This window comes from Lagopus muta, chromosome 6 (genome assembly GCF_023343835.1).
Source record: "Lagopus muta isolate bLagMut1 chromosome 6, bLagMut1 primary, whole genome shotgun sequence".
Taxonomy (NCBI): Eukaryota; Metazoa; Chordata; class Aves; order Galliformes; family Phasianidae; genus Lagopus; species Lagopus muta.
Genome location: NC_064438.1, coordinates 48287568 through 48311504, shown reverse-complemented (window position 1 = coordinate 48311504; position 23937 = coordinate 48287568). Strand labels below are relative to the sequence as shown.

Here is a 23937-nt window from a genome sequence, read left to right as displayed (position 1 = left end):
CTTGAATACAACTCAATCCAAAAGCAAAAGGGCTGCATTGCTTGATTTCTGCAAGGCATTCCAAGCTCACAGGTTGCAGCTGTTTGCCCTCCCTTCAATCCAGCTTCATAGAATCATAGAATCATTAAGGTTAGAAAAAACTTCTAAAATCATCCAGTCCAACCATCACCACCATACCACTAACCACGTCTCTCACTGCCACAACTACACAATTCTTGAACACTTCCAGAGCAGCCTGTTCCAATGTATTACCACTCTTTCTGAGAAGAATTTTTTCCTACTATCCAATCTGAACCTCACCTGGAGTGACTTGAGGCCAATAACTCTTGTCCTATACCACCAGGTGTCTGATGATATTAAAAAGAGCCTGAGCATGTGCTACTGATATAAAGATTTTGTTTTTTCCCACCTCCGGTGAGCTATATGTGCTAAGCCTTATAAAAACATGCCATCTCCTCTTAGTGGGACTGCTTATGTCATCAAAAAATAACACCCCAAACCATCAGAGTCCAAGAGCTCAGACACCATCAACAAGTTGAGTTTTGGATTTGCTCCTTCTACAGAAGAAAAAAAAATAAATCATTGATGACATAAACACTACTCCCAAATATAAGCAGTGGAAGATCATTCTCTCAACAGTAGGGAGGAAAACGTCCAAATTTAAATTTACTCAAGCCAACCACCCGTGCTGACAAACCCATCACAGACAACTTGGATCATGATCCCACAAGTTGCACAGTGAACGCTTAAGCATTCTCATATGAACAGAAACTTACATAAGGGGAAAAAGATGCTCTAACAGAATAAAAAAAATAATATTATAAATTGAGGTGTAATTGTATTTATTTTGCAGACAGTGAGCTCAGTATGGCTTAGTATGGGTGAGGAAAGCCCAGTAAAAAAACACTTAAATCTCTAACCTACGTTAAACTAGGGAAAAAAAATATATTTATATATATTATTTGAAAACACATATGAAGAGAAAAAATATCCATTCTCAAAAAGCACAAATGAAAAAAAAATTGTATTAAAAAACCTACTTTATCAGTTTCTGACATAATATGAGAAAATGTTGGTTTAAATTATGTAGTGTGAAAGCTGACAATATGCTTTGCAGTTATGTTTAAATAACTACTGTTCTCACATTAGCCATAAATGAATCTTAACACTAAAAATAGCTGATTAAAAAATAATGTGCAAGCCAGTTATTCAAAGTACTGCTGACCAGGAATCATTGCTGCAATACTTCTTCTACTGCAGCTGTGGAAAAGACACGTCAGGTAAAATCTGGGTTTTTAATTGAAAAACAGATAATTATGAACAAGTTGCGGGTAAGCACAGAAGTTTGTTGTTACTGGCTTTTTGCCTATGAATAAAAGCTAATTTTCTTTTAAAAAAAAACACAGTGTTTTATTTTAGCATTTAAAACAAAATGATTTTGTTTTCAAAGCATGCCTTAAATTTGAGCTTTAAAATGGAAACGCAAAAGAACGCTTCTTTTGAATTTCTCTACATTTTGATTTAGAAAGCTGGGATTTTGTTGTTGACATTAAGATAACTGAACACGGTATGTTATATTATGCACATTTGAAGGTAGAAGTAAAAAGAAAGGTAAGTTCAGAATGAAAAATATATACTTTACCTTCTCAGGAGGGCCAAAACTTCCACTTTCATGCCAGTAAAACACAAAGTGTTATTGGATATAATGCATTTATGGGAAAAGTTTTGGTTTTCATTGGAAGTATTTTGAAAACTCTTGAAAACATTATTATTATTATTATTATTATTATTATTATTATTATTATTATTATTATTATTTAAACCAGCACTGATAAAACGGTGACAAACATAACGCTCATTGCAGACCTCCCAGTGAGTTACCCAGGCTTGGTGCACCTCAAGAATGAATCAGAGAAACACACAGGTTGGCTGTTACTGCATCTGTAGTTTTGCAACGGGTTCTCAAGGCATCAGGATAAAAATGCCTTCCTTGTGTATTAAGGTTTGCTAACCAAAACGCCCTGCAACTCTCACGGCCCTCTGCCCTCAACTTTCTGCACAATTTACAGCGTCACAGAAAACATTATTTAAAACATGGCAGTGCTGAAAGATCTGACTGCAAAACAACGTGGCCAAGACAAGAAATATATTCAGCACAACCCTAATTGGCTGATTTCTGGACACGGCAGTATACTTTGAAAATCAAAAAGAAGGCAGCTTGGGGCTACATCTCAGGCTTATGATATAATGAAAAGCCACCCAGGGGCGGTATCCATCCCGCTTGTATGGAAATCACTGTAATAACAGCCAAATAAAATGCAGTTCCTGGTCTTAGAGGGATATTGCAGCAGATAGCAAAAAAAGGAATCAAACGCCAGCTAGCCTGAAGAGCAATGTATTTGTGTTTATTATTCAAGCTTTAGCCCTCAAGTCTAAGTACTAAATTTAGAGCGATCAGAACAGTCAGAAAGATGAGGAATAAAATGATTCACATGAAGCACAAGCATGCTGTCCTTTGGATCCTTGCCTTTTTCCACTTCTTAAACCCACCTTCTCACAACCCAAAGGTAATACTTCATTTCTCTCCCAAAGTCCAGCAACCCGTCTGCACATTTTGGCCACATGTCCAGCATGCTCCCTCATCATGCTGGGTGCCCATCCTGCAGCATTTTGCATGCTAATCCTTGCCAACCTTTGTGTTAGATGTGCCATCCTAGTTAGCAGCAGCACTTAATGTGTTAGCAGGCTCTGGTGGACAACAAAAGGCTCCTTGCTCTTCTCCAGAGTTCATTAGTCTTGCTGTTTCAAAGCATTTTCTTTTGCGAGGCCCCTGTAAGATGATGCATGGAGCCCAAGCCCAGAGTCATTTATACTCTGGATGCTAATACTGATACTCCAAAGAAGAAAGAAAAAAAAATCTCATAAATTAAAATGCTTGTTATTGCAGCCACTGCTAAAAGTAAATGTAATAAGTGAATAAATAAATATATTTTCTCCAGAATGATTACATGTGACAGAGGTAAAATAATCTTGTGCTAACTGGAAGCCAACTCAGCTTGTGGTTCTCAAAAATACTTCTGAGGAATAAGCATAATTCCACATTTAAAAATACAATTCCTTTTCAAAGTAATGGTTGAAGCAACAGTCCAGAACTGCACAACTGCTACATTTCAGGACAATCCCCATCTGGATAGGTCAAATTCTGACATATTCAGCCTTCTGAACACCTCTTGTCCCCCCATAAACAACAGTGTGTTAGTTGGGTACCTGCAGTCCTGTTCCTCACCCTACCATGCCATAGGAAGCAAGCTGCTTCACAAGAACGAACAACTGACATTTTGCAAGTTCAGGCAGACACAGGAGATGCTAACTAATCTCAATGACTTGTGACCATGTGCATTTTTAAAAGCATAGCAAAAAGCCAAGGTATTCCACAGTCAACACTGACTAATGTCTGTGCTGAACAGCCAAGGAACACCACTGCAAACATGCACGAATGCTGACCAGCATGGTATCACCTGCTGCCAAACCACTGTCACATGATGCCAGCACACAAGATGCCATGTGGTCAGCTGTATGTGTACATAAAACTGCTCCTTGATAGCTCAGGGTAAAGTAACCTGGGACACTTGCTGCCAGGTTCCACTACTTACACACTGTAGTTCAGTATTCAGAGTCTGAACTCACCAACTGGAACCTATGGCCATGGAAGATCAACAACTGAACATACATTGAGGCCATATTTCCTGCATTGCCTCCTCTCAACACCTCAGAAGTTCAAGTGTGATGCAGCTTTACTGCTGCACCTCCTGTTTAACTCTTGCATTGATACTAAGAACCTGTTTTAGGAAAACACCTCTAAGCCAGCTGCCTCTTGCAGCAGCACTCTGCTGATTTGCATTACGCCACTAGAAAATGCAAATAATGAAATTTGTAACTCCCTACCTCTAATCCTCATTGCTTTGCTTAACATCAGAATGTCTTCCATACATGGTATGGCTACCCAAAGAGGTGATGGATGCCCCATCCCTGGATATATGCAAAGTCAGGCTGGATGAGGCACTGAGTACCCTGCTCAAGCTGTAGGCATTCCTGTTCACTGCAGGGGAATTGGACTGGATCATGTTTAAGTGTCCTTTCCAAATCAAACAATTCTATGATTCTATCACTGTATGGTCTTATAGAGAAATAAGCATCTCTCCATTGTACAAGCATGATAGCTACATTGATATGCATTAAATATAATCACAGAACCAAGAATCATAAAATGGCCTGGGTTGAAAAGGACCACGATGATCATGTTGTTTCAACTCCCCTGCTTATGTGCAGGGTTGCCAAACATCATCTGTGTATCAGTTGTCTAGACAGCAGTTGTTCACTAGACCTCTTGTCATTGGCCTCAAAGTCACAATCTTCCTATGTGGAGTAGAAACAGAACTTATCTTTTCCAGAGTTAAGATTAAGAAGAGAACAAGATGGGCCTCTCAGGTGAGATTTAGTGAATACTGGAAAAGTGGGCTCTTTTAAGCACTTGTTTTTCCCCCTTTGCACAGAGGATAGGTCTGCATTAAAATAGAGCAAAAGAAGCACAGTAAATGACTACTGTTATTTCCCTTCTATTTAGGAAACAAAATAGGACACGTTTCTTCTTTACACTGCCATGCTCACGTTATCTGTCCCCAGCAGCATGCTGCATGGCACAGACAAGGATGCACACAGCATTTCAGGCGATGCATTAACCACCAGAGGGAGTCCCTGGAAACCAGTAGTGGAGGAAACAGAATTAAAATTGATGTTTTACAGGGTGCACTCCAGAATACTAATCAAGACTAATGCATAAAGCAATCCATGCAAATCAGATTGACAGCGATTGCTTTGCAGGGTTTGGCTTTTTGTCAGTAGAACTAGAGCAGATTTTTAAATGCAGCTCCCAGACATGAATCACGCTGACTGTGCTTCAGCTGTGCAGCCGAGCACGTACAATTGGAAAGGCTGCGTGCACTTTGTGAACCAAAATCACCTCTTTGCAGCTGACTTCCTTCCTGAACTACAGAATGATGTGAGCCTGTCCTGTGTCACTGCAGCCATGGTGCATGCTTCCCACCGTGCCACAGAGCTGGGCAGCCTGCCTTCCCTCAACACTGCGCTCACCTCCAGGTGAGCTGATGTCATCCTGCAGAGTGTAAAGGGAATGTACACAATTACTGTTGCCCAGTTCAAAATCCCATTTTCGGATGGATCTCCTCATTGAGATTAACTGGAGAAATGACAGCTTCCCATCTCCACGTGAGTCCAAGGTGTTGTTTGCAGAATGCCATCCAACCTAGAACTCCTGGCTTTCTGTCTTGGTGGAAAACAAGATGCTGGATGACCGCACAGAGTCCTTTAAGAAGGCAATTAATAGAATTTGTGTGAGCTCCCTGGGGATTACCAGCCAGCAGCAGAAGCTGCTCTACATGCTGTGCTGGCAGCAACATATGGCGATGCACTCAGCGCTGTGAATTAAGCAGCAGACTTTGCTCTCAGCTCAGCCTGCTGTCAGAGGGCTGCATGGCTCTGCCCAAACTCCTCAACTGTACTGCTCTGTGCTGTGGTCCTAAATGTTGTGTGCTCTGATCAGGAATGCATTTTTATTGAATGCTGCTCCTGCAAGAAACTGTGCTATGAAATGAAAGCATAATTAAAAAAAAAAAATTATAACAGCATCAGTTTTATCTCAGTTATGTGTGAAAAATCCTCTCAGCCCAGCAACTTACTCCTATCCATATACTTGTGAATTACCAAGTTCATCTCCATATAAAACACAACAATCTGCATGCACAAAGACCATCTGCTTGCAGAGCTCAGGCAGTCAGAGAAGCGATAACCTGATGAACATTGCTCATGTGAATGCACACTCACACATGTATTCTTGTGAGTTCTCACTAACCGACCCAGGGAGATTCATGGAGCACTGCTAGTAATACAGTTTATGTCCTTTCACTTCAAGTTCTATAGCTTATTATTAATTAAATCAGAAGTTTAATTATTCTAGTAATTACTAATTAATTATAGCTGTAATTAGAATTAATTATTCTATTAACTAGGAAGTTTGAAGTGGATGAGAGCAAAGTTGTCACATACCAGAGAAGGGCTCTTCACAGTAATCTTTTACTAGTAAGAGAAGGAAAATGGAGAAAAAGTAGGTCCTGTTTTGGCAAGAGAGGCCTGGTAGAGGCACCTAAAATGCATATCCACATGTCCTATGGCATCAGTGCCTTTTCCTTGTCCACAAAGACAGCCTTGCTCAGACACAGAAGTCTGTACTACAGGTGTCTACACTTCCACTCCAGTTAACAGAATTGCAGCCATGTAGTTATTACTTGTTTGGAATGAGAGGTAGCTAAGGAAGTTAAAGAATTATTGCAGAGAGACAGGCTATTGCAGGAATTAGCACCAAGCCGGGAATTCAGAAAATCTACTAAATAAAGGGCTGCCAAATTTCTTGCCAGTTCATCAACTAATAAACCAAAACCTACTGAAATCCCAATACATTTCTGTCTCTCAAGTTAATAACTTAAATCACATAAATTAGTTAGGCTCTTTGTTTTGTTTTTTTTTTGGTTTTTTAAGCATTAGAATTAAACATTATCATAATTACGAGAATATCCCATTTTTGCAAGATGATTCAAAATGAATGCAATATGATGTTCCTGTGCTAGGTATACTTAGATACCTATTGATGTGGTAGAATGTTGAAGATGCCATGCTGTACAATAGCTTGGAAGTTTCAATAGTTTACTCTTCCAAAAACAGAGTACAGGAGCACAGCACTGTCTTAAAAATCAATCCTTTCTTGGTTATTCAAGTTAGGAATGCCTATCAGTTATCGCTTCCTAAATCTGGATCTGCGTAACTACCATGAGAAGACTGCCTGGCCATTTTTTTCCTTTAAGACTAAGACTGTCTCTCACAGCATTTAAAATAATTTGTTTTCAATGTTGTTTTTGCTCTTTTCTTGTACTGAGAGCAATTTCACAGAATGCCCTTTCCAATATCTGGCTTTAAATTAGTGTGGAAGAGTGCAAAAGCAGTGGAGTGGGCTGTCAGCATACCTGCAGAGTTAAAGACAGCATCGTTGTTTTGCGTGGAATTGCAGCACTTCTAGCCCATGCTGGGTCCAAAGAAGAAAAAAAACCTTCCTCAAATGCAGTTCTTGTTCTGATAGGAATGGAGTCACATTAGAATGAACCTATTTTAGAGATTAGGAAACTAAAATATCGAAGCACTTTCAGAATGACGGAAAATGAACATAAAGCTGAAACTTTACTAAAGATATCAAACCTTTCCCAAGGGGCAATTTCTCTTTCACTGAAATAAATGCCCAATCAATCAATAAATGTCCCATGATCTATTAGTATTGAACAAAACAAAATGCACTGAGATTCAGCGTGCCAAACCAAGGGAAAAGGTAAAGAGAAAAAAACATTGTTTCCATCACAAAACACTATTTTTCTTTGCATAGCCTAGTAGAGACCAGAACAGGACACATCAGGAAAAGAGTGCAACACTTGGGCTAGGATCCTGCAAGGGACTGGGAGCTGACATCTACCATCCTCCAGCATTTCATTATATCCCATGATGCTGTCTTATACCAAAGTCATGCTTAGCATAGGAGGAGCACACATTTTCCTCCTTCTACCACATCATCCCTGGTGAGAGGCAGGAGAGTGATGCAGTGCTGCTTCTGAGTCAGAGCATTTCCAAGGGCAGGGCAGCTTTCGTACTTGGGTGGCTCAAGGCTAAGCTCCATTGCTTGGCACAGGGCACGGTGTGTCCATAGTCCAGGCTAACTCCAAAACAGAGCCTTTGCCAGATAGAGAGGCATTCCTACAAATGGTCTCCCCAAAGAACAATGCCCAAAATTTGGCCTAAACTGATTGAAGGTAAAACATTGGACTTCTCAAATTCTTGAAATAATTTCATTTTCATCTGCCACTTACTAGAGTCTAGTAAAAAAGCCACATTACATCTTTTACCACTGAGCCCTGGGAACTTTGTTAGTTTTGCACCAGTTTCCGAAAAGCAAGGGTTTGAGGGCAGTGGTGCTAGCAAATATCACTAGCAGGACTCCCTCCTCTCAACACGCATGAGTTTCCTTTAAATCTCTCAACAGTTTTCTCCCCACACAGTTTCCTTCCTGAAGTGGTTTTCATTTAGTGCTGAAGATTTCAGTACAGCAAAAACATCAGTAAGAGCCTCAAGAGCCGTTAGACTTGTTTTGCTATTCAAAGAACAGAGGCACCTCTTGTTGCTCAAGAAGGGTGAGGGCAGCTGCGTTGCTCTATGCAAGGATTGGAGAATCCTGCAGAAAGCAACTAAGACGTTTGCAAGTAACATGCCATGGGGTTTTATTGGCACAACACTGGGAGAACACTTCACTGCCCTGGAAAATGTTCTGCTGTAGATGCCTATCATTAGGGGATTTAAAAGCTGAAGAGATAATGCCTACTTCTTATCAGCAGAATAACTAAACAACGGTTTGTAATTCCAGACAGATGAATATTAGCAATGATATTTACGGTTGTAATGCTGGAAGCAGTCTCTCAGTTCAGTTTCTCTGTCATGAGTAAAGCAATCCACTTCCTGTGCTCCAATCAGCTGGAGTCAACCTAACAGGGGAGATTAATGAGTCCTATTTGCCACTTCTTCCAGCTGGAATAACTTCTTCCAGCTCTCGATGAACTGTAAAGGTAGCATTTAACACACCAACGAATGTCTACTTTTCTTGTAATGATTTTAAACACATTTCTCTTAATGTGGGCTCAACTTCTAAAAATTCATGGAGTCATACAATATCCTGAGTTAGAAGAGACCCACAAGGACCACCGAGTCCAACCTCTGTCTCTACACAAGACCTTTCCAAATCCAGAGCACTGGACCACCAGCTGGAGACTACTGCTCACTGTTTGCTCAAGAAGATTCACACTTGTTTGCTGTGTAACACTTAGCTTTATCCAGTCCAGAAATGATCATCTGAAGGAATCTATTCCTTTAATAAGCAATATTCTACAAGATTACTTATCCTAGGTGGATTTTTCCAGAACAGTTCCAGTGATAAAGCTATATAGCAGATGAAAGGAAAAAGATCATCATTTTGCTTGAATTTTCTTTCTCTCTTTATTGACTTAATTTGGCAAGTAAGTTTGATTAGAAATTCCCTATCTGCAGTGCATTTTTGAGCAGCTGAAGCTAACACTGAAAGTGGAGAACGCATGAGGCTGGAAAAATTATGGAATTTGTTTATTTAAACCTTTCTTTGGTGCTTATGGAAGATGTTAGCTGGGTAAGATTTATTCCCCCAGGAAAGATTTGTTTTTTCATGAACCAAAAACTTTTTGTAATTTTAAGATGCACCCAATTAAGCATTGCCTGTGACTTTCTATTTTTGTTAGCACTGGGCATCTGACCATGTGGATCATACTCACACTAGTTAAGTTTTAAAAGTTTGTTATTTACAAGTTCTAATTGCCTGCATCATAAATAGGAACAACTTCTAGGATTATTCAGTTACAACCTGCAGCAGAACAGCACACTCACAGTCCAGCAATGCCAACATAATATGAGGTTGCACCAGTCGTTAGATGCTATTAGCACACTTAAAAGTACAAGGTGCACTGAATGCACCTTTTAACATTTTCTGATCTGCACCAATGCACCTTATAATGTGGGAAAGCAGCCTGCAGCATGGAATGTGAAGCACCTTGCATTGGGCAAGAATATCTTTATACCAGAAAGGCTTTGGAACCAGCTAGTTGCAAACAGGGATTGCGCTCTGTGGTGGGTCCTCTCCATTACTGGTGAGTTATTTTATGTATTATGCAGTACTGTAATGAAGATGTAGTCTTTTGTCTTCTCACACTGGGTCCTCTGTGGTGCTGGGAAGTCTTGGGGCAATATTATCATATAAAACAGTCACTGCATTGTAGAAGATGAAAACAGCTGACTGACTTTCCCAGCAGTTAAACTTTAGTGACACCAAAATATCAACAGAGATGCAGTACTAGCTGGAAAAATTCTAACAAAAAATGAACTGAATATAACGTAACAAAATTATATCCAAAAAATTGCATGGTCTTTTGTGTGAAATCTGATGCACCATCATCACCACACACATCCCATGCTGACAGAAACACTACAAATACTTCGGGCATCTAACCAGTAGAGAGAACTTCTACTACATACTGACAGTTTATTGTTTGATAAATCAATGCTTCCCTCTGTTTCTACCCTTATTTTGGAGGACTTAAAGTACTTTACAAGCAGTTTCCTTCCAACAATACAGAAATAGTTCACTTCTGAATGAGGATATGAGTTGAATAACTGAAGGAATTGAAAAAGAACTCAAACTGAAAAATGTAGTCAAATCCAACTCATGGGAATGGGAACCAGAAATATATATTGCGGTGGTGGAGAAGAAAAGCCAGCAGACCTACAGGTCAGAAGAAAAGGAGTGAAGAAGAACCATCCTGACTGCCCCAACACCGTCCCTGCAGAGGCCAAGTTGGACCCGTGCAGCTCTATGCTAGAAAGCACAGAGCTGTGACCCACATCTGTATTGTGCAGTCTGTAAGACATTTATATTCACAACAAAAAAAGGCTTTCGTACAAGAAAATTTAAAAAATAAAGCAATTTATTTTGATGCCCTCCCCCACTTTCTTTTCCATGCTTTCTAAATAAGGCATCTGACCTCTTGAACAAGCTCTGCAACATTATCCTCTGCATAAGGCTTTCCAATACATGACACTTACATTCAGAAATACAAATGATGTTTTTGTATTGTATGTCAACAATACCAGTTCAAGTCCCCACAACAAAGACATCAAAAGAAAAGCAAAATAAATCCATAATATTAACATTGATTATGCAGTATGCAGCCTACTGGAAAGTGCTGCCTATGTCAGATTCCCCATTCTTCTCCAAGGGGTACCAAGTCTTTAAACCATAGAAATCCAAGACGCTTACTGATATCTTCACCTCATGGCCTGTTCCAACAGCCATGTTATGCTATCATCTGTCCTTGCATTTGTTAAATCTAAGAGGATGTAAGCCCTGAAGAACACAAACCCTGTCTGCTTAGCAGACATCAAACAGCCTGCGAGCAATATCCATGCAAAATACAGGGAAAGAAAGGATGCTGCTCTGTCCCCAGTGAAATCCAGCTGCCGGTGAAAAGTGGGCCAGAGATACTTTTTGCATCAAGTAATTTATACCAGTAAACAGGCCTGCCTTCACAGAGTGGACTCCCATGGAAAAGAAAATAATAACAGGAAGGCATTTGTCATACTAATGGCCTTAAATATGACACCATTAAACAACCATAAGCAGGAGATGAGCAAGTCAGTGCTATCATTTGCTCTCATTTCGCGGGTTGGCTCAGAACCAACTCTGCATTTTTTTATTTTGAAAGAGGACGGATTAAAGAGACATGCAAGGAAATCAAAGTAATTGGGCATACAGACAAGCTAGTAGGTGAACAGTTGTGATTCAGTGAGACAACTGTCTAATGGAACAATTATACACATTTGTATTATTACTTTCTTTTATTTTACCTCATTTTTATTATTACAAACAGAATCATTAGCATCCCTACACAGCACACGACTGAGATGAATACTGCATTCAGTTCCTGCACTGTAAGGAACTTTCTTCACCCCACCCAAGAACACAGCTCCTGTCGCATCCCTGAGAAACTATGGCTTTTCTCCCAGCTTTCCCAGACTATGAGCCATCAGATTCCTGGGAGGAATCCTTCCCTCGGGATCATCTCAACATCCAACCTAGATTAACATAGGCTTGTGAGTCAGCAGCTAGATTTAGGATCTGATTCAGCCCAATTAACCTTAGGCACTGAAAAAAGCATTTGGCTTAGCATTCACCCATGCTTCATGCAACCAGCACAGAACAGAGATGGGCTCTTGCGGTGAATGAGACTCTTGGGAAGAAGTGGGACAACACAGTGATTCTCGACTCTTGTTCATAAGTGTATATTCATTTGAAATGACTCATTCATTCCAAAGTTAGCACTGCCTAGACATTATCTCCAACTCCCCTAAACGTGGACTGCTACCATTTTTTAAACTCAAACTCAGCATAATGAGCTGCTCAAAAAAAAAACCCAAACCCACGCCACTGCTTTATGAACAGACTTTTTTCCCATAGTCGGTCTAGCTACAATACCCTGACTCCACGTCTGCTGAAGGTATGATGCAGCCTCAAACTTTCTGCTATAATCTAGCATGATTCATTTCAGACTCTACAAGTGGGCAGTGAACTGCAGGGAGATGGAAGTCAAAACCAGAGCCCAGTGGCTGGCAGATCTGCACTGCCTAAACACTGTAACGTCTCAGGTGAGATATATGAAACAAGGAAACAATAGAAATAGTACGTCCAAAGCAGCACAAATAGCATATCCCAAATTGTACAGCTAGCAGATTGCTATGGTAGGCAGCTTTAATGATGAATGTGCCAGAGGGAACCTCTGTTTAACTCAGGTTATGGCTAAGTATTTTATTAGTTTGTGAGCAGTTTAATGTGTACAAATGCGCTCCTCATATCTGGATCCTGTCTCCTGAAGCACAAGATATTATAGTACACAGATGCATGGATATAATAAAGGCTTTTTTTCCTAATGATTTTTACAGCAGAGGCTGTGCCTGAAAACATATACAAATATGTGTGTCTATGTGAATTTCTATTTGGATTAATTCATGCTCACAAATATGACCAGTGTCCAATAGAAGCATGGCCAGAGAAGATCTGAAAATACATCTTGGACTTTATATCCATTGTGCGCTTTTGCTGTCAAGTCTCAAATTTCTCGACAAGTACACTTTAAGATAGCTTCTTTCATTTCAGTGTAAGAGCAAAACATTCTCATCTTGAAACTCATGTTTCCTCAGGGTGTTCCTCTTGAACAACCTCAAAATACTGCAAAAAACCAACCTCCACAAGGGGAAGCGACAGACAGACAAAAAAAAAAATTAAACTGGAGAGCCTTTGGAAGAAAGGCACTCAATATAGACAATAAGCCAATCAGAGCCTCAAGACTATAAGCAAAGTATCCGAAATTCTGAGTTTAATCTGACGGTCTGAAAGGGCTGAGCATGCAGGAGAGATCTTTTAGCAGCCAAACAGCTGTGCACTCTTTAGATACACGTATGCTTAGGATTGGCAGCGTTGGACAGATTCCCTCCTGAAATTCTCCTGCTGTGGCACAACTAGAGCTGAAAAAGGCATAATTCAGTCCCCTGCTTCTGAAAACAGCACAGAATGCAAGCTCTTCAATGATTTTAGCATTTGTCAGCCTAACAGCATGAGTGGATATATCAAAATAAAAAAAAAAAAGAACTTTTATAAGTATGCTTACTAGTAATATGTATTTGTGCATGGAAGGTTGTCAGAAGACAAAAACAATTAACAGATCTGTAAGCACAGACAGAAACTGGTATAATGTGGACAGTTTGCTCTGCCTCCTCTGTAGCGCTGCTACCTCATCTAAAGAATACTGCTGCTAAAATGGGATGGCAGAAAATGATGTTACCCTGAATCACTGTGTTCTCAAAAGGAAAACAGAGCTGTGATGTACATTTTTCATGAAAAAAAGACATCACATGAAGACTGCTTTCTGTTCTCAACTCATAAACTTCAGAGAGATTCTATGCATGTAAGTGAGGGCAGTACTTAAATCCATCAACACAGACCAGAATCTGATTTCCGTTGAAAAGCCATGATGTCACCTTGGGCCTCTACAAGCTGCTGGAACAACAATTTCACAGAACTGTAAACTTCACCACAAACCTCAGATGCAGTGAATATAATACTTATGAACAACATCAATCAATGCCCTGAGTATAAGGCTTTCGCATTAAACAGCTAAGATGTCACATTCTCAGAGTGAGCCAAAAGAGCCATCAGGATGCAGCTGACACCTGATGTACTGGAAATATAAGCTTTGTATTCCTCCCAACAAGTTTTTTAGAAGTTGTTAATTTTACACTAGCTCCTGCTTATTTAACATTATATTCTGCCATCTCACATGTAACAATGCACACAAATCAACATTTTGGGCTACCTGCCTGCCGAAGTATTCTCAAATAGCCATTGATTTCCTATTGTGAGTTAAGGTACCATGCAGAATTGGAAGGAAGGACAATAAAACCTGAAAGCATGTACAATTCACACGACATCAAATGCTGAACTAAAGGCTGTCTAGCAGAGGCCAACCTTTTTTTTTTTTTTAAGATAATGTGTTTTATAATGACATGCCATACAGTGCAACTGCAGTAGGTATGATAAAGCATTATAGAAATGCCAGAGATTAATAAAAGGGCATGGTGGCTGTTAATTTACCTCCATCTTGTGAATTCATTATATTCAGGGCAAACAGCATTGCATTGGAGAATGTAGTAGCCTCTTCTTTGCTTGCAAAATTCAAGCCATAGACTTGCCGTGCATCGCGCCATTGATGAAAGGTAGGTGTTGCTTGATTGTACTTCAGTCCTTTCACAATTGAGTAATTAATCACTACCTGTGATATGAAAGAGAGGGGCAAAGATTAAACAGAATTCTGTCTTGATTTGGGGGGGGGGGAGGAACCCTTTGGTAAAGGTTAATTAACCTGATAGTGACATTCCTATGCCAGCTCCTCCATGGCCACATGGTAAGGCAGCACGCATTTGGACGACAGAAGACCTGTATATGTGAGTCAGTCTTACAACAGTTCATACCAAACCTGGGGGCTTGTGAGCTAATTCTGCAAACTCTAATTTACCTGCTCGTGTATTCTCCAGCAAATCCATGGGATACAGTTGTGCATATATTGCAGAGAGATGTCACAAGCCAGACCCAGCATTTATTGCAGCCTTCTGGGGGATAAGCATGCACACTTGTCAGAAAAGGGGACTAACAGAGCTCTTGGCACTGGCCCTCCATTACAGCAGATAAATGTTTGACTGATTGCACTAGTTCTGGTTTTTCTCTCTTCCTCCATGCCAGCTTTTTACATTAAGATAGTTTTTTTTTTTTGTCTAGAATTAGACAGGCAGTGACAAAATCAACTAAATATTCCCTCTCCAAGCTCCTCCCTTCCTCTACATGCTATAATTTCCAGGTAAGGGGTGGCTGCAGTAGAAGGGCGTTTCTGTATGTTTGGATTTAATCTGCCAGATACAATGCCCCATTTATCCTTGGGCAGGGCATGTGGGATATCCAGCTGGAATCCAACCAAAGACATCCAAAGCTAACACCCAGCACTCTCACAATATCCATCTGTGTCTCAACAAAGGCACTCTGTCGTGGCTCAAATTTAAGAAACAAAATGAAATGTCAATAAATGGGATCACCAGCTGTCCTCATAAACAGGTACAGTGTAGCTGAAGACAGAGAAGGAGAAGGAAATGAAGACTGGCTTCCTCAACCAGCAGAGACTGGGGCAGAGGGGAACCACAGACACAGAAACTTAAAATTATGAGCAGAGGAAGATTGAAATTCTTCTTCCTTTAACTCTTCACCGTGAGTTTATCTTAAAAGCTGAAACATGGCACAACTGTATGACTTTTTTTTTCTACTTTTCCAATCCATTTTAGTATTTTCTACCCTGAAATAAAATAGTCTTGTTGCTGATATAAATGCCTGCATTGTTCTCTATTCTGTTAAATTCCGGATTTCAGTCATTCTGTATGGCAAGGAGTTTCACAGGCTGATTCTGCATAGTCCTTAATGTTCCTACCACTTTAATATTAAAAAAAGTTTAGCCTCTTTTCTATCCAGAACTCTTCAACATTTCACTTCAGTTTCAAGTGTAAACTCTCTGGAGCATGCAGAGATCTATAAAAAAGCTCAAAATCAAGAAGCCTTTCCTTTGATTGCAGTCTGCAGGCTACTGAGGCTACTGAGTTATAAATTATCAGCAGTGAAGATAGTGGTAGTTGATAGAATTCACAGTAACAGGGCTAGAATGATTTGAAGGCGCCTCAGGACCCCAACACAACTTGGTCTTGGTTGCATAACCACCACAAAGATCATGGGCAGATGTAAGACTCATCCCATGTGAGCCTTACAGCCCAAATTCCTGCTGATCAAACCAGAAAAGGACAGATACTTGTTTCTCCAGAGCATGAAATGATGCAGCAGTCTGCTACCAGCTTGCTTCCTATTGTGCTTCCAGCACTAGAACTTTCATGGGCAGCAGTCATGGGTTTGCTAAAACTTGGAAGTTGTGGTAAGCAGCTACAAACTACCACAACTGAGGCCAAACCTGACCAATTTTCAAGTGTCAATTAATTGGTTATTAATTTTTTAAATTAAATTTTATAAAAAATATTAATATGAAAATATTATTTTTTGGCTTAGGGTGAAATTTAAGAAGCCCCACCTTCCCCAGAGCCCTGTTTTTGCACTCGCTTCTTAACCACATCAATGCATAAAGCCTTCAGGAGATGTGATTCACTTTCGACTCGCACTTTCCTCCCTACCTGTGTGTTCAGCACATGCATTTTGGCAGTGAGATCAGGCTGAGCTGAAATCAGTTGATGTAAAATCACCATTTTAAACCCTCAGCTGATCACAGATGCGGACTGGGGAGAAACTGTTCGTCTGCTAAGTCATAGAAAAGGACCATCTGTACTAATTTTTTTTTTTTTTTAACCTTTGCCAACACCTTGCATGGTGACTGAAGCCAACACACTTCACCTTTGTAATGTTACAATTACAGCTGGCAAGCTGCAAATTGCAGTAAATTGTTTGCTTGTGACTGTTGAATTACATGCTGGGAGGGAATGAAGGCTGCATGGAGACATTAAAGCTCGTGTCACCAAGTGATTGTATTACTGATCTGGCCTCAGCTTCATAACAGTCCTGGACTCTGCGGCTACTCCAAAGCTTTAAAAAGCCACTTCGGCTTTTCTGAAGATTATTGCACATGCTAGCATGAGGAGAATTCATTGACTTTCTGTCTGCAGCTCAGCGCTGCTGCACTCAACAAGCTCATCACCCACATGCATGAGATGGCGCAGTCCGGTGACCAACTTCTCAGTGGTGAGAACAAAATTGTAGTTCTGCCATTTTAAAAACCATATTTTCTTTGTGATGAGCTTTTTAGAGACCACCAGGTAGTGAACAAGATAGACACAGACAAGGCAAGCAGAATGTAAAGGGAGTCTTGTAAACCCTAATGTGCACCAGAAAAGGGGTAGGAAAAGCACCTGGAGAAAGACAACAGAAGGAACCTACAGAAGATGCCTTAAATGAAAAAGAGGATGAAAATTAAAGAGAGAGATTATTGAAGGTGAAATAAGAAGAAACACAAGTTAAAAGGGAAACATTAAAGGCAGGCAAAGGGTGAAGTTACAAAGATTACAGTATGTAAAATAAAACTTACTACAGTATGAAATAAAATGTAAAGTTGTTCCTATGTGGTGATATTGTGTTACAAACGTTGAACTAGTTTCTCAACTTCTGGCCGTCTGAGCAGCTTCATTTTATGCCAAATCTCATATAATCTCAACATCGGTCTTTTTCAGAAAAATACGACTTTCCTTATGAAACAGCAGTGTTTAATAAAGCCTCACTTTCAAGACCACTTAGCACAACCTGAGAGCAAGCTTGAAATGGCTTGTACAGGGAATTACTGTAACTGAAATTCATTTTTGCTCTCATTGGATGTGACTGCTAACAAGTCAAGCAAGCTTATGGCTCCTTCTGAGACTCAGGTAATAATACAAAATTCTGAATCTAAGGCTTTCAGAACATTTGCTGTCTTCATGATACTAGATTTTTATAATCACATTGAAGGTGTTTTCTTTTAGACAGTTTTAAGTGACTAATGTAGCCTGTCCATTTGGTTTGTACTGAGGGAGGATTTTTAGTCTTCAAGCTCTAGAAAAGTGTATTTTTATATCTGTTTCCTTCTGGCTTGAGATTTTTAGATGGCATAGGCAGGAAAATTTGCAACCTAACAGAATATTATAGAGGATATAAAACAAGAGACAGACCTCTGGTACACCAAGTCTCCCATATATATGGATAAACAGATAGATTTTATGACATTTGCTTGTTTTATGTCAACTATTCAGATGCATCTTAGATTGTGCTCACATGAATGCCATTTACATTCACCAGCTGGCTACACAAAATAAACATCTAGCATGCCCTGCTGCAGGACTTATTCTCAAAAGTGACTAAGCAGCCACTGCATTTCATTCATTTTAAAAAATATTTTCTCTTTTTAAAATGGAGTTTCATTAATATATTGCTTTTGCTCTACTGAGAATGATAAATACAGAAGCAAAAGATATTGCAGATGTTTCAAAAGCATGCTGCAAGAAGCTAAAAACTAAGTGCTAAAAATTAGTAATTAATAAGAAAATCATGAGCTGATCAACTTAACATTTTGGCAGCTGGGAAGTGGCAGCACTGATCGCCTTCATACCCACTGGTGGGACAGCACAAAGTGCGCATGGGATGGGATAGCAGACTGGGAGTCCTCAGTTCCTAAACGTCTGCTCTAAAATGCCAATATAGCATTACCACTCTACACAAACATGTTTTGGTTCTTTCGGGTATAACTGTGACATGTGGTGCTTCTGATGGCACGTACAGCCTGGTGCACCAGTTACTGGGCTGTGGTGGCCCAGGAGGCTCTGATCCCACTTCTGCTTATCTAAATCCCAACTAACTCCTTTAATACCAGAGAGTACTGCAGGCTTAGCTTGCCATAAATCAGATCACAGCATGCACCTAGGACTTCAAAACACGTTATCACAAACTAATTGCTTCTTATGGCAATGTAATAAGCATACTTTAGGAGATGGCAGTGCCAGGTGATATTTCTTCTCTTTTGTAAATCCAGTAGCAAAAATGAGCAAGCAGTAAATTAGGGGGAGCTGAGAGCAAAACCTGCAGAACGAAATAAAATTCATCTCCCAAGGAAAAAATGTAGGTGAAAAAATATAATGTTAAAATCTCTCTCGCATTCATTGAAAGTTATTTTTGCAAATAAACAGTAATAAATCATGACATATTCTGTATCCCCAAAATCATACATAATCTGAACGTCTAGAGTAAATGAGAGCTCATTTACTCTAGACGTTCAGATTATAGGCACCTTGCAGAAAGCAGGAAATGTTGCTTGATTGCACTAACTATACAACTGCTAACTACATAACTACTGATGGTATCTTAGAGAGACCAAAGGTTCATTTACAGGAAGTTTTATGCAGTTACTCACTTGTTGATCTTGCAGTTTAACTCCAACAACCCTGAAGGTGTTTGTGGCCGTGTTGTGATATATATTGATTCTGCTGAAGCCCTGCTGTCCAGGTTTGATTGGCACCCATTTCTTACTGGTATCGTCATAGACCATAACTGAAGCCCGGGCTTGGCAAATACTCTGTTCACTGGAAAGAAGGAAAAAAAGGGAGAAAAAACAATGAATTTGTTGCCCACTATTGAAAACATCTCAAGGAAAGGAAAACATAAAAAATTATCAGAACTGCCTAAAATATCTGTTTTGTAACAAATCTGCTAATCCTTTAAATACAATGTGATAGTTAAATTAAAGCTTGCATGTATGTGTTCATATACTTAAAAAAAACCAAACCTCCAGTATGTTGCTGAACCAATCTGGCATTTCATGCAGAAATATTAGGCCCTGAGGAATAACTGGTAGCACACCACTTTTATTAAAATTGTCCAACAGTACGAATGCTGCATTTATGTTTATATACCTATGGGAAAGCAAAAGCTTTCAGATTTGCGTGAAAACTGACTTTGCAGCTTTGCAGCTTCCTGACAAAAACACGGCACGCAATACTGAGGTACACATTTAAAACTGGAAACAAGCAGACCTTGAACCAAAAGCCATGTTAGGTAAACTGAAGGAATCAATTACATTAATCCACGTAACAGCTAATGCTCAGATCTGGTGACGCACTGACACATCCCAGAATATGAAGTGCAAAATGCATAGGAACTCTTTTCTCCTTCACTTTAATAGCAATGATAATGGGGAGGGAACTCCAAGAATTTTGTATTTCGGTGTTACAGTAGATAACTCATTTGATAGAGTATTAATAGCTATTTTTGTTCTGTAGACTCACAGGAGTTCATCATTTCTTTACCTATTGCTTGTGCATTAGTGACTAATACAAATATTGATGCTAAAACACACTTTCCATGTGAGAGAAATTCCACTGCAAGTACTGCTGATGTGACAACTCAATACGGGTCAAAGTGCTTTATAGACACTGTCTGCAGTATTTTTGAAATGGCAGTAGGGATTTCAGTTCCCGGCCTTCTGAAATCCCAGAAAGGAAGAAAAGCCACTTTTCTTATACTGGAGGAAATTAGAATTATACAAAGTAAAAATGAGCCCTCTGAATGTTGAAGATCTTTGAACATAACAGGGTTTTTCAACAAGTGCACAGTAGGCCTAAATAAAACTCTTAGGATTTACATCCCACAAAAGTTTTAAGTTCATGGCCACTCTATTAACTTCAGATCTCTATATATTTACACAAACCTCCTTTCCTCATCCCAAGCAACATTAAATATTTTTCAGCAATTCAATATCAAATGATAACCCACTTTTTTCCCTCTTCCTACATACACTTTGGCTTGATTTTCTCCTAGTGTTTGACTTTCATCCAAACAAACACAGAAGAAGCTCTCTGCTGATGCCGAGCCATATCACTGCCCTGCCACTGCACCAAGTGACACCACTTGTAAACTACACCAACTGTAGCAAACGGAGCTCCACTCAACCCCATCACTGCCATTACTTTAATGAAAGGGAACACACTGCTCCAGCTATTTAGATTACAGCAGCAATTTTCAGTCTTTCCTTATCCATAGGTCTCAAAAAGATTTCCAAGGCACAGGAGATTTCTGTGAATTAAAGCCTATTGATGTTTGGCTCACTGTGATAGTCACTTCTCTCAGCCTCCACTGACCTCCACCGTGCTGTGGGCAAGACTCTGATAACTTTTCAAAGAGTTTACAGAAGGAGCAATGATGCTGGCAGACATTTCCATGGAGATCAAGGCAAGAAACCAGGAGTTGGAGTTGACGCCTGTAGGTCCCTTCCAACTCAGGATAGTCTTATGATTCCATGATAACTCAAACCAAAGCATATTTTTATTACATAACATGAAAACAGCAGTCTGTATAATAGTCAGAAAGACTGAACGTTTTATTTAACTAGAATTATAAGAACAAGCCTCATCCATGAGCTGCTGACGCTCTGCTGTGTGAGATATCTGGAGCAGATCTGCACCCTCACTGATGTACTTATCCAGCAAACACCTCAGTATCACTTTTTTTTTTAAGGTAAGCTAGTGTGACGTCATGTGGCAGCTTCCCCATGCATCTGACACTAACAGCTGAGGGATTAGATCTTGCTCCAGCCTGTCTAATCCTCCAACTGGTGCAAGAGCCTCAGGCTGGCAGGAGGGAGGTCTGTCACCTTACCTTGGTTCCATAGATGTGGAGGAAGACAGAGAGATGTACCAGTAAAAAAGCAAGAACACTGCATTATCTCTGCCACATGGAAGTGGAATGGCTAAGAATAATATCCAATGCAGTGCTATGGCTGGATGGTTCCCACCTGTCTCTGCTACAGGGTTGTTTGTGGCACCTCCAGCTATAGAGCCTATGGAGCATCAGCTGCCTGGTAGGCCTGTGGGTTCCCAGAAAAACCCATCCCTGGAAAGTAACTCTTAGCTGATGTGACATCAGTTCTGCTCCTCAAGCCTTGCTGGTCACTACAAGCCTGTATCAAAGGAAGGAAGAGCATAGCACTGGTTTCATGACAGCAAATCTGGAGTGCTTGCATGTGAGATGAACTTTGGACCCCACAGTTGCCATGGTCTCCTTAATGAGTCAAATTGTCTGATCCATACTTATCACAAAGAGAATACAGCTAAACATAGACATGAAGGCCTTATTGTGGCATTGCTCATCATGCCATGTTCAGATTCCAAAGCATAAAGCAACTTTGCCTTCAGAGTTTGCTGCTATTCAGAACTGCAACAAAAACACTCTCTACAAACCCATGACAGAAATACAGATGTAGGCCCCAGGAGCAATATTTAATGCATGACAGCCAATTGTTACTGTAACATAAAGCAACACATCAAGCTCAATCCCTGCTGTCCCTGCAGTCAGGGAAGTTTTTCATCATTCATTTAAATGGAAACAGGATTAAGCCTGTTATCTGGCCTCCAGTGAAATAACAGAAAGGAACATAAAACAAGTACAGCACAAGGGAAATCCTTTCCTGCAAAACAATTCATCAATCGTTCAAAACCTAAAATGCCTCCAGGGATGCATTGCTAGATTGCTATTTCACCCTAAATGGAGGTGTAACTCTTCATACCTGAAGTCTCATCCTACCCACAAAAAGTACAACTGTCCTGATGCTTTAAGGGGCATCCCTGAAAATCATCCAGAAAATGTTCAGCATAACTCTTATAAAGGTCAGTTAGAACATACAGAGTCTGCACTCTGTAGATGGCATTATTTTAAATACGAACCAAATTACACTGGTTTCACAAGGCTCCAGCAAAAAAATTCTTTTATTTTTGTGCCCATACTCGACTGATACCTATGTCAACTACATACAACAGGTAATAATTGAGGTCTTAGTTATACTATTGCACATAGTCAAATTCTTTCTCTGTGAGAAGAGTTTAGCAGGCATTAGCATTTATACACTAGGTCATAATTCTAGAAATTGCCTTGTTTTCCTAAGAATACACACATAAATTTCTGAATAAATGGGTAAGTCTTGGAAAAGATTCATCATATTCCACATACCATTCCAAATATTACAAATTCTCCTATTGATTTTTTATGCTACATCAACATATAAGCAGACTTGCCTGGGTTTCCACCGCAGGTAACTAAACATGTTGAAAATACATTGCATCTCATGTATGGTTTGCTTGGACAAAGCCAATCTGCAGCATCCTGCTCACTTTACTAGCTGTGGTGTCAGCAACACTTTCATCTCCAAAGAGTCACTTCCAGCCATAAGGTACCATTCACGGTACAGAGCCTAACCACAGTTAGAGGGCAGTTAGGGATAGCAATGAAGCTGCACTTTATGCCACTGCTGTAATGCAAGTGGCTTCATCCACAAAAATTTCTCCTCTCCTATCTGTGCAGAAATTGAGAAATGCAGCCCCCTTCTTCCTGGGTTTTAGTAAATTTATGATAAACAGGTCTTACAGCCAAAAAAGAGCTACAAAGAAGTATTGATGAGGTAACGCTGGGAGCCCTAAGGAAAATACATGCATTTTTTTGTGAATTATTGTAAATTGTCCTTAATGGAGCAGCTTGACTGCAAGTAATTAAACAGGAGGAAGAAAAATGACAGGACATGAAATGACAGGAATGACTGTGAAAGTTGGGATTAGGGGAAACATCTTCACTTTGCCTAGGTGAGTGGGCTATCCAAATATGAAAGAAAAAAATCTCAGAACTGAACCACAAAAGAACCAGCATAGAACATAAACTGGAAAAAGGGAGTAAACCATGATGATGGACAGCAAGCATTCAAAAGAGGCTTTGAAGGCTCTCCAAGGCTTGTCTCTCTTATCCCAAACTAAGAAAAACATGAGAGGTCACGCTGCAATGAGGCAGAAATGGACTGAAAATCAACTGTGAGCTCCCTAGTAGAAATCAAGGAACCTATTATTAACCCATTAGGTTTCAAGCTGCTTTCAGTTCTCTCCCCTTCAACCAAACTGTCTTCTGGTACTCTTAGCAAATGCAAACAACTTTTGCAAACATTTACCTTATTTTTAATTTCCATTTCCCATCCAATTACATCCAACCTTTCTCGTTCAAACAACCGATCATTTCAAATTACTTTGGACTGATCTGATCATCTGTAA

At 39.9% G+C, this 23937-nt stretch overlaps 1 protein-coding gene across 6 annotated transcripts in view; it reads right to left on the bottom strand.

The window, feature by feature from the left end:
- EVL (Enah/Vasp-like) overlaps positions 1–23937 on the bottom strand; it is a 127503-nt gene that overhangs the window by 37952 nt on the left and 65614 nt on the right. For all 6 annotated transcript variants that reach the window (XM_048948050.1, XM_048948051.1, XM_048948048.1 and 3 more), the window contains exons 2-3: positions 19269–19437; positions 14393–14570 (exon numbers count right to left, since the gene is read on the bottom strand). In XM_048948050.1, the coding sequence (XP_048804007.1) occupies positions 14393–14570; positions 19269–19437 (347 nt within the window). The remainder of the gene's footprint in view (positions 1–14392; positions 14571–19268; positions 19438–23937) is intronic.